The 17,451-nt window shown below is 38.0% G+C and overlaps 2 protein-coding genes and 1 long non-coding RNA gene across 3 annotated transcripts; all 3 read right to left on the bottom strand.

Annotated features, from left to right (window-relative positions):
- Positions 1-217: 217 nt before the first annotated feature.
- On the bottom strand, positions 218-6,423 carry LOC124256611 (sodium- and chloride-dependent GABA transporter 1-like). Its single transcript, XM_046690587.1, has 6 exons — positions 6,300-6,423; positions 2,443-2,555; positions 1,804-1,935; positions 1,113-1,212; positions 528-628; positions 218-229 (listed from the first exon to the last, which is right to left on the bottom strand). Exons 1-6 carry the CDS (start codon positions 6,343-6,345, stop codon positions 218-220), a joined length of 504 nt encoding a protein of 167 aa, XP_046546543.1. The 5' UTR covers positions 6,346-6,423.
- Positions 6,424-6,832: 409 nt separating this feature from the next.
- LOC124256608 lies at positions 6,833-8,286 on the bottom strand. The gene is made up of 3 exons (XR_006893006.1): positions 8,160-8,286; positions 7,676-7,810; positions 6,833-6,911 (listed from the first exon to the last, which is right to left on the bottom strand). It is a non-coding gene; the product is annotated as an uncharacterized LOC124256608 (long non-coding RNA).
- A 520-nt stretch (positions 8,287-8,806) lies between these two features.
- Positions 8,807-13,936, bottom strand: LOC124256610 (sodium- and chloride-dependent betaine transporter-like). Its single transcript, XM_046690586.1, has 3 exons — positions 13,751-13,936; positions 9,462-9,593; positions 8,807-9,090 (listed from the first exon to the last, which is right to left on the bottom strand). The coding sequence occupies exons 1-3, from the start codon at positions 13,932-13,934 to the stop codon at positions 8,807-8,809; spliced, it is 600 nt and encodes a 199-aa protein (XP_046546542.1). The 5' UTR covers positions 13,935-13,936.
- Positions 13,937-17,451: the final 3,515 nt, after the last annotated feature.

Below are 17,451 nucleotides of genomic sequence, written 5' to 3'. Positions count from 1 at the left end.
GCCTCAACACCAGTATGAACAGTATGGCAGCTATATCACGGAATATCAGCTTGATATAAATAAACGGCAGGACTTGATGCATGAATAAGACAATTGGCAGTTTGGTGAAACGAGTTCGGATATGGTGCTAAGAGACAAAGAAACGCGGTTAAGAAGAGAACACGTTTCTTGTCCTTCTGAGAGGTACAACTTTGAACAACGTATCGTGAGCCCCACATTAGTAGGGCACCTGTGCAGTTACACAAGAGATGTGAGCACTTGTTGATAGTCTGCAACGTGCACATGTCATATTATTTACGTATCCAGTTTGGGCCGACAGAGCCTGAAATGCACCCACAGTATCTCAGCAATGTCCTTCTTTGATCCTATATTTATGATCGCTAAGTGGGACAAGATAATTTATGACTCAATGATGACAAATGTATCTCAGTTTCGGATGCATTACCCTTTTTGAGCTGGACCTTTGACAGTCAGCATTACTTAAAGAAGGCATTACTTAAATGTGGTCTATATGAAGTTGAACTTACAAAGAGGATGACTGGTGTGAAGTAGGATGACATGACTTTCAGCAACCATGGGGAACGTCTTCCCATCATCATTTCAACATCGTCGCTAAATCTTTCAGAACCTATGAAACGTCATTTGCATGATAAAATGACATTTAAAGTGGACATCTTAGGAGAACAAACAAAAAATGTATCTATGCCATTTGTCAAAAGGGATAACTCCTGAATGTATGTACATCAGTTTCTTGATTAGACTGACCCTAAAGGGACAGCAAACAAGTCTGGAATTTGCTTTGATGGCAAACACCCGTAAGAAAATAATTAGACAATAACTTGTCATTCCCCGTCACGAGCTGGTTATTGCTTTTATTACACATCTAAGATCTAAAAAACTCTAAAATGAAAACAGCATTTTCTCTAGAAGGAAACCCGCGATGTGGGGAATCTCCATATCCCCACGCGTGTGACGCGGCTTCATTTCCAAGAATTTCATCACTAAATAGATCCGACATATTGTTTTTAACCAATGAAATCGTATATTTTCTGAAACAGCCAATCATTAACCCGATCGGACTGCTGTCCCATCAATTTGGTATTTTCGCTGACCATAGATCCAATTAATGGCAACACACTCCAGACAGCCAATGAGCAGTAAGTTGAACGAGGAAGCATACCAGTCTAATAGCTGAAAGAGGTATACACCACCCTGAAAGAGGAACAAACATATGATGTGAAATTAATTACACGTCGTAACGTATAAAGCCACGTACAAACGTGGGTGTGACATGAAATGTCATCAATAGTGTCTTAATGAGGTTCCAATCCGATAAAAAAATGATAAGAATGTCTCAAATCGAAACATAGATGTGACTTGTGAATCATGCAATACACAAAGCACGATTTCAGTATGCTACTTCAAGAATATAGTATGGAATAGGTATTGGAATTATAACTGCAAAATGTACACACGAATATCAGCACTGCAATGCAATGTGGTTCTATCCCTTAATCTATCATACTGTTTTACTTTATGGTACAGTAATATACGAATAATAATTCCTACGCTTTTACTTTTTTGAAAGCATTTTTGAAACAGAGAAGTCTTTCCTCAAGTTTGTCTTTTTTCCCAAAGTCACAGGCCACTGCTTGTTTCACTTGTCAGCTGACTTACATGTTATGTATATACCTCAAGTCATCATGGGAACAACGAAATAACTCACTGCCCTCTACGCGAGGCTTCAAACTCCTCAATAAACAATCAGAAAGTGACACATGGTAAATGTTCAAAGAGCCTCACTTCAGTTGCATAGGGGATGGACATTCCAAAACTGAGCAGACACACTCCTGCAGTGACGTACATTCTTCGATGTTGAAGGTATGTTTGACACGCTTCTATTATGGCAGCTATCATCGTTTCCATAGTACCAAACTGTAAGTAAAAACATTATTTATAAAGTGTCGATTTACAGTTATTACGAAAACTAAAAATATTATGATGTGAAATCTTCCACCTGTCCTTACATCACTTCTTGTCCGAATAGACTAACTTTGCTTGGCACATATTGTTTGAATCAGAAAGTCGCACGTTACATGTATTTTGTTTTGCCTCCACACATTACCGTACATGGTGACGTGATTCAATGCTTGATTACAATTGGTGGTGTCTTGTTCATGCATGACTAAACTGTACAGAAAATAGAATCTACATTTTAGTATCATAATGATTAGCAATAGTCTACATGATGTGCCAAAGAAATAGCAATGAATATAGCCATGTAACACACACGTTTGTGCTGAGAAAAGCCCTAGTGAAATCCAATGTACATGGTGATGCCTCCAATGTATTTTTGGCTTTTGAAAGATTCACCAAAACCGAACGTTCTATTGGTGCATGTGTTTCACGCTACATTTATTGTAATGTAAAACAGATATTTACCAAAGAATCCATTCCCATTGTTAACATCATGATGAAGAAGAGCACTGCCCACATCTGAGAGACTGGTAGCTGGGCAATTGCTTCCGGATAGATGATGAACCCTAGTCCAGAACCTGGTACAAACAGTTGCAGATTTAGTAGAGTGAGTTGAGTTGAGTTGGGCTTTACGTCACATTGGCATTATTTTAGTCATTTGGTGACGATATCAAGTCTGCATTCATAAACATTTTAAGTCCAAAGTCCAAATGAGTTTTATTTTTATAACATATGTATTCTTTACATTATTATTTAAAATATAATTTATATTTAGAAAATGACTTAGATAGTTCAGATTTGTTGCTTCGTAATGTGAACCCCTTGCATTTGAAAAATCCGCACAGTCAAGCAGAATATGCTTGATCGCAAACACTTCATCTAAAGAGATCGACATAGGCGGTCCATCGCCATCAGTTTTCAGCAGATAGGTGTCCCACCTATTTTGCATATGGTCCCGAGTATAACTTTTGATAGTGGGTTTGAAGTCACTGTACGGGATCAGCAGTGGAGATAACGGCTTGACAATAGCTGCTTTAGCTGCAGCATGGGCTTTTGTGTTACCTGCTATGCCGACGTGACCAGGCAACCGGCATAGGACGATGTCATATTGGCCAGAAGAAAGGTGATTTGAAGTAAACCTTTGAGTTGAGTTGAGTTTGGTTTTGCGTCACATCGGCATTATTCCAGCCATATAGTGACGAGAACAAGTTTGCATTAGTAAACACTAATGAGTTTTATTTCAAAAACATATATTCATAACATTGTCATTTAAAGGCAGAAAAAGTCATAGCATCAAATTTAAAGGCAGGCAATTTGTTAGTCACAATTCACAGTTACAATTTATGATAGTTACATTTAACAGTTACAATTTATGATACAGATCAACTTCCCTCAGGTAGTTCACTATCAGATGAGCGCTCACGCGGGAGAACAGATCTTTTAGGTTTGTTGCATCATAATGTGAGTCCCTTGCAGACGATAGGTCCACGCATTCAAGCAGAATATGCTTGATGGTGAAAACCTCATCACAAGAGACACACATGGGGGTCCATCCCCATCCGTTTTCAGCAGATAGTCATGAGTTAATCGACTGTGGCCAATAGGACATCGTCGTAAAATTACTTCATCACGTCTTGACTGACAACCCAAGTAGGTATAACCAATTGTTGGTTTCAATTCATACAGTTTATTTCTTCCTACTTGAGTGACCCATCGTTTTTGCATGAGGTCCCGAGTATAGCTTTTGATAGTGGGTTTGAAATCGCTGTACGGGATCAGCAGTGGAGATAAGGGCTTGTCAAGAGCTGCTTTTGCTGCAGCATCGGCTTTTGTGTTACCTGCTATGCCGACGTGACCCGGCAACCAGCAGATGGCGATGTCACATTGGCCAGTAGAGAGGTCGTTGTAAAGTTCCAAAATGTCCAGAATGATTGGGTGACTTGAAGTAACATTTTGAAGTGCTTGAAGGCAAGATAATGAATCTGTGAAAAGGATGACGTTTTTGGAATGATTCTGCTGTTTAATATAGGTCAAAGCTGAAAAGATAGCTTTGGCCTCGGCAGTGAAAATGGAACTGTTGTCGGGAATCCTAGAGGAGACAGTCTTAGATCCAATGACTGTAGCACTGGCGACTTGGCCCTCATCCTTGGATCCGTCTGTGAAAATGGATCTATGGGTGTCATACTTGGAACGAAACTGGATGTATTCCTGCTGGAACATCAAGGGATTTGTTTCAGACTTTTTGAATTTAGTGAGGGTAAGATCGACCTGTGGTTTCACCATCTGCCAGGGTGGTGAAGACAGGAGTCGGTAAGGTGCTATGCTATTGAGATCAATTTTAGCTGCAGATATGTGTGGTTGAATTCTGATTCCAAGTGGTGGAACCAGGCTTGGCAGTTTAGGAAATAAGTTTTCATAGAGAGGGTTGAAAACACAAATGTATGCTGGATTGGACTGATTTGAACGTAGTTTAGTGATATACTGCAGTGAAAGTTTAATGCGGCGTTGTTCAAGGGAAGGTTCGTTAGCCTCTGCATATAGACTGTCTACCGGAGAGGTCCTAAAAGCTCCCAGGCAGAGCCTCGGGCCTTGGTGGTGGATAGAATCTAATTTTTCTAAATTGCTTTTGCAGGCTCCACCATAAACAATGGAGCCGTAGTCTAGTTTAGAGCGAACCAAAGATCTGTACAAGTGAAGGAGGGTAATCTGATCCCTTCCCCTCTCTGTATTTGAAACGACTTTTAGTAAGTCCAGAGCCTTCAAGCACTTGGTTTTCAAATATTTTATGTTGGCAAGAATATCAGGTGGCGGTCGAATATGAGTCCCAGGAATTTGGCTTCTTCTACTACCTTGATGGGAGTACCATCTAAAGATAGGTCTGGATCCTTGTGTGGTGCCTCAAGGCAAGATAATGAATCATTCTGTAAAAAACGATGAAGTTTTGGGAATGATTCTGCTGTTCGTCACTAAACTAGTCACTAGTCACTAAGTGCAATGTTGCCTACTGACCACGTACAGACAATTGCTGTTTGACAATATCTGTACCCAGTGCCGGAAGATGACTTGAACTTGCAGTTGGGCATACTCCAAGCTGCCCCCTCTATTGTGTCTGTTGCACGTGCCATTAGATGCTGTATTCTGACAATTCTCAACCTGAGGACACTTATGCTCTGAAAGGGTATGACATCTGACGGCCAAGTGTGACGTCACATGCCGAGGACAATCAAATTCTGCTTCGTCATTTTCGTAATCGTTTCACAACCCCGACGTCAACTGATAACGCACTGTTAGGGATCGAGTAACAGTCCAAAGGGAGATAAAGCAACTATAGTAACGAATTGTATGTGAATGGATCACTAAACTTCACCAGTTGCCCTCTAAAGGGTAAGTCCGTACGTTTTATATGCTAGCAACTGCCACGAGTGCTACTTTCATAAAACGTAAATGCGTGGTGTCTAACGGAGCCACTATCAATATCCATCTCACAGGACGGGACGTGGACAAAACAATGAGCAGTACCAAAAGCAACGAGAAAACAGCGTTACCACTTCGTAGTAATGTGCAAATAGTAAAGAATAAGATATAAGTAAATGTTAACAAGAAAAACAAATTCCTAATGAGACCTAAGAGGAGACAAGCACAAGGGTGCTTTACATCATCAGAGAAAATAATTAATGTGAAGTATCAACACCAAAATTACCTCCCTCACAAATCATATTTTATGGCACCAATTTTAGAACTAAGACTTGAGTAAGTTCATGTAAAGTTAGTAAACTCTGAGAATATTTTCCCCGTTCAAACACTATATCTTTAACTGGTTATGTTTAAGGAAAAGCAAAACGCATATGGCAAGGGACATAAAAACATGACACCACTTTTCGAACTCAAGCTCCAAAGGTTTCTATTCGATAGGCATGCCAACTTCAATGTATGTAACTTCAGTAGATACCGACCAAACTTGTCTCAAGTACAGGCAGTAATCACTTTTTAGTAAGTTAAAAGACATGCAACAAGGGTCATAACACTGCACTTAACTATCGTAAGACACAAATGTTCGAACTGCTTTTAGATCATGACCAGCAATGTTATTGTGTAAAAATTGAGTTGTCGAACTTAAATAGTTGTTGCGAAACATATCCCCATTTTACACAGAATGCATTGATTTGAACATGGGCCATAACTCACAAAAGCTATATTTTAGACACCAGTGTTCAAAGTCATTTTAAATCGTAACCAATTACATCGCATATACCCCTGCCCCTCTTCGGTGCGCAGATAATCATCAACTTTATCGGATCCATATAACAGCCATAATTGTTTACCCGATGACATGACTTCTGATATAGGTATCTGAGCCCGATGTGCCATGAAACCCAGTGAAGAGAAGACCACAAGGCCACAGAATATAGTGCTGGCTTCACCAATGATAGTAAGTAACACTACGTCTCTGAAAAGAAACTTTGATAACATTACTATGTCATTGTGATCAATGTCTGGAAATGCTTCAGCAATCAAACTAGCATGATTTGCCTACCAATGAACGTATCTTTTTGATTAAATATAATCACAGATGTAAACAACTGTTACCCAAGAAAGATGTCTAGGTTTGAGGTTTGCTAGAATGAGAAGTCTCGTGAGTTTTACTGTGCACGTCTTAATACATATGGCAAATGATACACCGAGAACTAAATATTCGTAATATGTCGGACTCAACCCTGAATCAGGATCATACAGTTTTCATTTGTGTGGAGTTTTATTATCGACACATGTTATACAATTATTGTTTTTATTTCTAATGAAAGTTTCCGAATTATGTGGCCCTCCAACAGAGGAACTGTTCACCTGAAGCAGTTGTTGTAGCTGCTCATGGTGATGAGGCCTCCGGCTGTTGTACTCATGGAAAAAAAACCTTGTAGCAAAGCTTCCAGCCAAACCTTTTGTTGGAATAAGATATAAGATAATATTTTCATGTTCTCTTGCTACATGAGAAGTTGACATTATGTGTGTTCCCGAGGAGGTTATAGTTTCTGTTAAATAAATTGCATGCATGCACTTTACCTTCAGAACTTAAAGCCACCATCTGTGAATCCGCTTTTAAAAGTCCATTAATCAAAACGTTTCTGCTTACAATATTTGACATTTACCCCTCTTACTCTACTGACTCCAACATAGTGAGCAGCTAGACAGACAGATGGATACCAGGCGCTATACAAGTGAACTATTATCATCATTATTGTTATTTATATGCGATACATCCGTTAGTACGTGAGGTGAGGTGAAATTGGATTTAACATGGTGCTTGAGAATATTTCGCTCATATGACGACGTGCATGCGTGTGTGTGTGTGTGTGTGCGGCTGCTTTTACTAGCCCAGACTGAAGCTGGTTTAATAGTGCTTGACCACTGAGATACCATGCCGTAGTGAATCATGGATACCCCACTCAGACACATTATACTGACTCCGAGCCGACCAGTCCTTGTTGTACCCATTAATGCCGAGCGCCAGGCAGCAACCAACAAGTACCATATTTTAACATCTTTTGGTATGGCGCGGTCGGGGATCGAACCCCGACTTTCCGCTCTTCGGGCGGACGCTCTAACTACGACACCAAGGAGGCGGTCACATCCGTTAGTAAATTGGCTCTGATAATGTATCTTCCCTGACAGTGATCGTATTAATAATACTTGAGCATCTGACCTGTACATTTCCAAGCCGAGAGAAGTCTGGACTAAGGAAATACAGTATACCGTCCCCCGCACCCGGCATCATGCACGACCTGACCAGCAAAACCGTCAGGAGAACGTAGGGAAGGAGGTCAGTCACGTACACAACCTGGTTTATATGAATTTCACTAAGTGAAAACATTGCACAGTCTGTAAATGCTAAAATCTGGACAGGTACATAGTACATGATGACAAAAAAAAGCAGTAGTCACAGAACTCAACCACACTGTAAACATCACTGTAAACTCACTGGTTATCATGGAATTAATGTCTTCGATGAACATTGTCGAACAGCCATACACATCATCACTTCATTGATGATTCAGAACAGTTCAGACAAGCAAAGGTGTGAAACAGTAGTGTTTAATGTCTTTCCTTATGTGCATCAGCACTTGTGGCCTATTCTTATAGGTATTACAGAAGTGATTGGTCTGAAGCATATGATATTGGTATCCCACCTTTCCAACAGACTTCACACCTTTAACCATACACAGAAATGCAAGAACCCACGAGACAAGGATGCAGAGGACCAGATGAACCTGTACTGTTCCGAAATTGTCGATACCACTCGAAATTCGCAGTGTGTTGTACCTGTCAAATAAATAATACGCCATTAGATGTATCGCTAGAGACACTGAATGAATCTGCAATGATTGAGTCATAAATTGTCTGGCAGCTAATTATATGACTATTATTTCAATATAATTTTATCATCTTATTTTCAAATCTGATGTCTAAATATGATCATACCATCTGCATCCAAAAGGGCAAAGTAGTATTAGGCAGTAGTTAAAACCTACACTAATATGCAACACAAGAACGAATGTAATGTATTTTTGTATGTATACGAAGGCTATCATTTCTCAACGCAACTATTAAATTCAATTGCATTACATATAAAATTTCGTTCTTCTATTAAATTATTTATTTTTACAACAAACGGACTCTTTTTCTGAGGATAGTCAAAATTAATTGTCCTTTTGCACTGGCTTTCTATATTGTGACCATAAAATACGTTTTTTGTCTAGTATTGACAGTCAAATGGCACAGGTCTGACTAATAATATTTCATTTGAACATTATATATGTCACTAAAAATTCATATCTTACTGCCAAAATTCCTCTGACGCCGTCAACGTTACATTGGGCTTCCGCCATAAAGAGTTGAGTAGCTGATGATCCTCCGTGCTATTAGTGAGGTAGGCGTCAGTGATTGATGAGCTGTTGCTAAGCTTAGTGATGCACAGGGGCGTGTTCCACCAGTTGCCACATGTTGTCCATGGCAACACTGACCAGAAAGACCGGTACAAGTAGTAAATAGACCAGGCAATGATGAGGTTGTAAGGCAAGGCTGCAGCTAAACATCCTGCAACCTGCGTGATGCCAATACCTGAAAATAGGCTGCTATATGGTAGTGTTAATTAATTATGTAAGTCAGTGTTTTTATTGTATTACATTGTTACTGTTAACTTTCAGTTGAGGTAAGGTGATAGTTACTATCTGTCGACCAGGAGCGAGGACAAATTTGGAGCTTTTGGAGCAGCAAGAATAACGTTTCATGAAATGTCTATTTGCGTGTGTGAACAGTCGAATGCAAGATATCGATGCATTGATTTGGCCAAAAAATTATGACTGAGATGTGCGTCTTATCCATCAGTGTCCCCGTATCATAAATAATAATAATTCATTTGAGATCGTAAAACGGAGGGCCGAAGACATTTGTTGATTCGATCCCCTGTGCAGAAAGGGCGTTTGACAAACCTTTAAGCAAAGGACAAATGGACCAAGCATGTAATGCACTCCTGCTGGAGAACTGGCCAATTGAAGCCTCAAGGAAGAAGAGTGGAACAGAACACGTGAGAATCCCAGCAAAGTAGGGAATGAGAAACGCACCTGGTGAATAGAAAATACTTTACGAATATATCTTTGAGCTTTAAAGACAAAATGAAATGATATCCTAAATTCATACAGTTGTTAGACTTTCCAGTGAGTGGTGTACTCGTTTTGCCCATTTTTGTACATATTGAAACCATTTTGTCATAGATCTTGAAAGGGACAAAAATTAATGTGTCACAATTTAGGCTTTTTGCAAGAATTTAGGTTTAACATGTAATGTTATATTTATCATATTAATTGCAAGGAGTAATGAAATTTAATGTTACATTGAAATTTGTTTTCTCAGAAATTATATCTTAACTTATACTGTTGTGTTGGCGAACTCTTTGTCTATTGACGTGTGAATTGTCAACTTTTTATCATTGAAATTACATGAAATAATTGCTTTTTAACGCAATAATATCTTATAAATATGTCTTAGGCGTTTCTGTTTTTGTTTTTTTTAGTGTGTATCTGTATACATGTTTCAAGACTTTGAGTTCTTTCTGGGAGAAGTGTAAAATATGGGAAACTGACTATTCTACTATGGTCTCTTAGATTTTTGTTACCAAAGATATTGAAGCATTGAATACATTCTGCCACAAAAAAAAATAATTCATCTTCAGCTCTTACAAACTTAATAACGATGGGCTTTGGCACTGACTCTCTAAAGTTGATTGAGTTCGAGGTTTACCCCTCTTTTATCCCTTCTAGTGGTGGACATATTAACTTATATTACTGGGTGTAGCGTGTGATCATGAAAGCAGCACCACATGCATACAACATTCTCCATACGGTAATTCTTTCACTGAGACTATTCCCAGTAGCTAAGATAATTCCAGAAGTCAGAAGTAAGCGTATTTATTTTAATATTCTGACTAAGGTAGAAATATGGGTCAAAACAAACTTGGCAACATATGGGTGGGAATATGAAAAACGTGTTCAGGAGATAGTGTTATTCTAAGGTAATGCATTTTATGATGGGTATAAACATGCAGGAAAGATGACAAAGATCTTTGGGAGCCTGCAACTAAACTAGTGCTCAAAGAAGTATGCAGTGTGTTGGACGAAACTAGAAATGAAAACAAAAGGTTTTATGAATGAACATCTTTTTTAATTTCAACAGAATATTCACTTCTTCAGCAAATGTACACAATATAATTTCATACAAAGTCGATAATACCTTTTGACTGACACTGAAAGACACGTGGTATCATAGCCTGAACTTTTACACAAATCAACAAGGCGTTTTTGGTACAAAATGTCATCAAATGTTGCATCAATACTGAGTGTGACCACCAATGGCTTCAATACACGCCAAAACACGTCGATGCATTGATGACAAAAAGGCGGAGAATAACATCAGCCGTGATCCGTTGCCATTCCTGTAGGAGACATTGTTCCAGTTATTGAGCGGTGACAGGTGGCGCTGGTAGTCTTCAGATTTGTTGATCCAGATAGACCCATAAGTGTTCTATCAGTTTCCAGTCTAAGCAAACTTAGGCTCAGTATTATTCGTTACACTACTTATACTGAGTCTAACAAACCCTACTAGAAGGTTGCGTCAGTTAACTTTTTCAATTGACCAATCAGGACACAAATCGGGAAAGTTGATTTTCGCACATACCTCTTGAACTTTTACCCGAAAAGGTTTTTTACCCGAACGATTCCGAATGCTATTTTCCGTACAATTGCTTCCGAGTGATGCACACGGAGCACGCCAAAACAGTGAGTGAACAGTCGCTGGAAAACAGTGTTTTTGTGAAAATTCAATGTCATCTTGCGGAAATATTAGCTATCGGTAACCATGTCATCAGAAAACCCTAGCCGTATATACGGCAGGTCAAATATCTTTGTTTTATGCGGATTTTCGCTTGTTGAGAAGTCAGTGAAAGGGGAATTTTGGAAGTCCCGCTGAACCATAAAAAGTAGCTGTTGTCCGATGTCTCAAATTTGACTGGACGGTCATAGGTCGCTCAAAGGTTAGCAGTGTAACGAATATTACTGAGACTAAGTTTACTTAGACTGATCGGATTCATGTGGGGAGAAAATACTGGCTGCGGCAAAACAACAATGTTGGGATTACATATAAAATTGTATAAAGCTATTTGCGGACTTCTTTTGCAACCGGTGACACTGATAGTATTTGCGTTAAAACCGAAGCTAAGTGAAATACTATCAAGGATCATATCTCGAAAGCACTGTCCGATAGAAATATCACAGATGAAGAGTTTAGTTAAGTATTGTCAGAACTCATCAAATACAGCTCAATGAAACAAGATTTTCGGACTGAAGAAGAGACCAAAATATTCATAGGACAGGTGACAGAACAAGCCCATCAAGCATTACTTACCAAAAACATATACATAAAAGCTGATTAACAATTAATTGTTTTCCTCAATATAAATTTGTATCGATTGTATTTTAGGTCGCGTGGTGTAGTCAGTGTTATGCAGGTCATAATTAGTGGAACTTCGAAATGATGTGGTTCTGGTAAATATGACCTTTTTTTTATGGGACTGTGCAGCATAATTGGGATGAAAGTTATTGATGAGGTTGCAGCCGAACTCTCTTTCCCTATACTACTGTATGCCCCTCTTTGTAAAACATACAATCATAACAATATCAACGGAATTGAGCTAATGATGGTTTCACTGAATTGATTTTCACACCATAGAATTACTAATAAATTGGTCTTCTGAATAAGGAATATGTGTACGAACAAGTATTTTGTTTAAGTTGGCTCTCCAGTTCTGTTAGAAACAGTCTTTACATCTCAGGAGTACAAGTGACAGGAATATGCTTTGTTTCCTACCTCTTGTCCAATCAATACAGAAACAAGTCTTAATCTATTAACTCTGTTTTTAACAGAGTAGCCCAGGTATTTTTGCTTCTAGTTTCACTAGCATTTTGGTCAAGGTTATATAGCATTTTATATGTTTTCAGTGGGTAGCGACATAATTGCACAGATAAAACTTTTAATCAATTAGAAATATAACGTTTAACTGTATAAACACAAATGGGAAATCTGCCAAATTGCCCTAAAACAATATTAGTTGGTGTCCATCTTCTTACATCAATAAAACGTTTTAATGCATGTAAATATACCTTTTTATACCCCATATTCGACACCCATCCACCAATATAGGTAATATTTGGTATAAAATACTATAAAGTACATATCATTAGACAATAGTACTTTTTTGGCCTTAAAAGCTAAATCTTCTATAGATGCGTGCATGAATGACAGACCTAAATAGTTTCATGGGGTATTAATTTGTCACGGAGAGCGTCATAGACATATATTTATCTTTTGCGTTCCCTGCCATTTTTAAAAGCTTTTGTTTGAGATATAAATTTACCATTTTGTATACTATAAATTAATAAGATACAAATAATAATACGCCAACGATCTTTTTTTTTTTTCTCATTACAGTTCGCTACAAATTAATTAGTGTGTTGTGTATCACACGGATTAGTATTTACAGATTAAGCAAGAGTTTTTCAGAGAGGCCAATGCACTACCATATCAGGATGATTCAGGAGGGTCAACTCAAGGCATTAGTACGAAAGTCTTCATAGGTCAGACAGGGTGAATGATCATTATGATTAATGAAACATTGTCAAATGTGGTGAACTCGAACCAGTGTTTAATCCATGAATAAAACACCTATAGAACTACATACATATTTTGTGTCTTCATAATGACTTGATTAAAAGTTTGAGGTGCTGTTTTCTCTCGACAATAATCAGTAGCGGTTTTCGTAAATGCATTTCAGTGCAATGTATTCATCAACTGGCTGATGTGCTCGCTGTGTTAAACCAACCATCCGGGCCCGACTGTTGCATACGTGACACGAATTCAGCATTGAAAATGTCATGACACATTGAAACCACGTTCAGAATCAGCCATACGTTCTTCGACAAACGTATTTAGTTTTGGTTTAAATGCCAAACTTGGCATTATTCCAAATACACATACAGAGTACCATTACACCACTAATCTGACCTCCACCACTTCATCAGTAATTGTCCTGAGAGGGCAAAACAAATCACGTATATATATATTAATGACACCTATTTCCCTCTCTCTGACACAAACACACACGCGAGCGATGACTCACATATATGTGTAAATATATCTGATAAAACAAGTTTCAGCTTGTCACACTTACCACCGCCATTTCTGTTACAGAGGTAGGGAAATCTCCAAAGTGAGCCAAGGCCAACTGCATACCCAAGGAGGGACAGAATGTACTCTCTCTTCCTGGACCATTCCTCTCTGGTTCTTACTCGGTCATTCTTTTCGTTGGTGGACTTTTGACACCCAGCGTTCAGAAACACGTCAGGCTCCGACATGACAGAGAGTACAAGCCTGCCGTCGATCGCGACCACTCTTGTACTGCGCGTCAATCTGGCTAAGTCAGGGATTGGTTGTCAACATTTTACGCTCAACTGAATCCAATCTACATGTATATAGTTGGGCTTGTAAGTAGGACATTTCCAGCATCAAATAACGTTTCACGACAAGTGGAAAGCAGATTTTCATTAGAAAACCACAACGCGTCAAAATCAATAAGACGCACTGGAATTTGGTGTATGAATAGCAAGTGTATGACGTTCAATGGGTTGCAGAGCTGGCAAAGCCCCATGTTACCGAAGTCAAACTGGATGGTACTTCTACACTACTCGATTCTAGTGTAAGTATACCTGTCACTGGATCCGGAACAGTATCTTCTAGATTACCCAGTGACAGTTCAATGTTCACAGCAGAAGCAAACGCAACAGTAACAGCTCTTAAGTATATAAATAGACACTCTAAATATAAACACTATCTACATTGTTTTCAGACTCTCTTTTTTCGTGCCTTCAGGCTATAAATAATGTCTCTTGTAAACATCCACTTTTTCAAATTATGTAATGATCTTGCTACTGGCCAATACGGCATTCTCCTTTGTTGGTTACCCTGCCATGTTGGCATTTCTGGTAACACAATGGCCAATGTTGCTGCTAAGGCAGCACTCAATAAATCCGTGACAACACTTCTCATCCAATATATATATATATATATATATATATAATCCCATCCATATATATATAACATGTCCTGCTTGACTGTATTGACTTTTCCATCACAAGGGATAAATATTTCAATGTAAAAACAGTTGAGGACCTTTTTAAATGTAAGTTATGATTTAATCATTGACTTTTTAAAAGAAATAGAGTTGTTAGAAAAAAATTGATTACAGTAGTGTAAACAGATACATGTTTAAAGCAACAAGTGACTTGTTTGTGGCTGTATCCTCAAAGGGGTTAAATTTCTGTAGCATTGTACTCTTGAGAGACCACGTCAGTCCCAAAAAAATTACAGTAAATTTAAACGTACTACTATTTTCAACCGCTTCATATATTTTATTTTAGGTTATGGCTAGTTTGTCAAAAACTGTAAGTCCCGATGGTCCGTAGGATGGTGATCTATCTTCAGTTGTTGGCAATCTATAGCCTGTTGTCCTCTATAGTTAAAATATTTTAGATTTAATTACTAGTTTTACATTTATATGTGTGATATTCTAGTTGTTTTACTGTCTTTCGTTAACAGGTTTGTATAATTTACCTTTAATAATTATTATTTTTTTAACTTGATTTAGTCACGAAATGGCTGAAATATTGTCAAAGTGACTAAATTTTAGCTCACTCACTAGTGTAATTACAAGCAAATAATAGGAAACATGAGGCGTTGATTTACTCGTTAAGTGATTAGGATGGACTATAACATTCACATTATAGTCTAAGTATTAATTACTGTATCCTCCAGTGGTCCGTATATATTTACGTTTTCGATTTCTCCTCACCTATGTCAATAATTGTCAACGATATAGGTAAATCATCACAAGCACAGTTTGGATAGTGATAAAATGTCCACGGGCAATTCGTTTTATTTAATTTATGTTTAGATCTGTCTTGTTGTAAGAGGATTTGCAGTTGGGTAGCTTTCCCAACCTTTTCGAATAATATAATGTTAACTCCTTTGTCCTCCTGTGGTCCAAATTACCTAAGGTCGCCGGAGGTGTAATTTTTGTGGGTACCAGAGTACATTTTCATTTACAGGCCTTCATGCAAGACCGTGTAATATGATGAATCTCATGGTTAATGACAACAGATGATTTTTTGCAGATCTGAATTATTTTTCGTTATCTAACATGACCTAGTTTACTGCCTTTCATCAAGATTTCAAACTGATCCAAAGTATATTATTTGGGGGAATTACATTGCATGTACATTTATCGCTCTTGTGTGGAGCTCTAAAAGGGTTTATACTTGTAATCATGATTGCATTTGTGTCAGTCATTGCATATTTACTCATTTACATATTGCTCTGCGTAATTTCATCGACCACATTGGGGATATGTGGCCTAGTTTTACACTTCATGAACTTATCAATTTACAAATTTCTGTCAATGGGGGTGCAGTTTGGGCTAGAATCGTTGATCTTGAAGACAAATAACAATAGCTTGACTCTCTACTAAGCCTATTCTCCTTAAGACGTTTTCCAGATCATCATAATGGGCTAGGCATGCTGGAGGTTCTAAACTTTCTTTCTTTGCATGCCTTTTATATTCTCTACAAATATCAAGCGAGTGTCTCGTGGTCAAGGTAACTTGAGCACTTATCATGACAATACATGTTGTTTTGAAAATAATATCAGGAATAATGATAAATGTAACAGGAATTCTCGTATTTAGGCCCACGCGAAATTTAGCCCATGGGCATAAATACGGAATTTTTTTCCGTATTTAAGCTCATGGGCTTAAACTTGGATTTAATTCTTGGGTGTTTAGAGTGACGTCCCTTTCCAAAGGAATGGCGAACCCCGACATTTGTAACTTTAGTTCTTTTTAATGTAAATTATTATTTAATCAATGAAATTTGAAAAGAAATAGAATTGCTAGATAAATTTGGAAAAGAATGTTTGTAAATAGATAAGTATTTTATTATTGGTAGCTTGGATTAGTAACTGGGATTGTGAGTGGCTGTACCCTCAAAGGGGGTTGAAGTATCGTAAAATTATTGTCCTCCTGAGAGGGTAGGTAAGTCCCAAAACTTTCAAAGTCAATTTCAACTTACCAGGATTTTTAAACGTAGTATTCTTGTTATTTTAATTTTGGCTAACATTTCTTACAATCGCCAACAGCTGAAGGGATGGTGTACTAGGGTCCATGCAGGTAGCTGAGGTACTGTAAGTCCCCATGGTCCATAGCATGGTGATCAACCTTCAGTTGCTGGTGATCTATAGCCCGTTATTATATTGTACTGTTGTCTCTCGTGATATATTTTTATGATAGCGTACTAGTTATAAATTAAGAGCTGTGATATTCTAGTAGTTTTACTGTCCTTCGATGACAGGTTTTTACGTGATACATTTATTGTTTTGAATATTGATATCAACTGTTCTCGTCACGATATGGCTGCAATATTGCCGATGTGACGTTAAATTTTAACTCACTCATTCACTCAACTTTAGTAGTGCTGTGCGAGGTTATCACGATTACAGAACACTTTGGACAGCGGTTACAGGGCAGTTATTAGAGAATATTGAACATTTTAACCCTATGATGTGCATGGAGTTGCAGTTAAATTGAACCATATGGTCATTGGTCATATTCTACATGTACGTGAGCAAAGCCGTGTGTGTAAATTCTTTATAAGAAGAGACGGAGTCATTCAAGTGCAGGTATATGACAATATATAATGATCCTATTTTTTTTTCTTTTTAACTCAGATTGTATTCCCAAACATTCAAGAATGTAACAATTCAGTGATCACTATTCGTCCACGCCAGCCTCTCCTGAAAATTACGTATAGTGTCAATCCGTTT

The sequence above is a fragment of the Haliotis rubra genome, unplaced genomic scaffold (assembly GCF_003918875.1).
Source record: "Haliotis rubra isolate DU_JTF1 unplaced genomic scaffold, ASM391887v1 Scf631, whole genome shotgun sequence".
Classification (NCBI taxonomy): Eukaryota; Metazoa; Mollusca; class Gastropoda; order Lepetellida; family Haliotidae; genus Haliotis; species Haliotis rubra.
The sequence above is the reverse complement of the archived record's forward strand: the minus strand, read 5'-3'. Positions and strand labels throughout refer to the sequence as shown.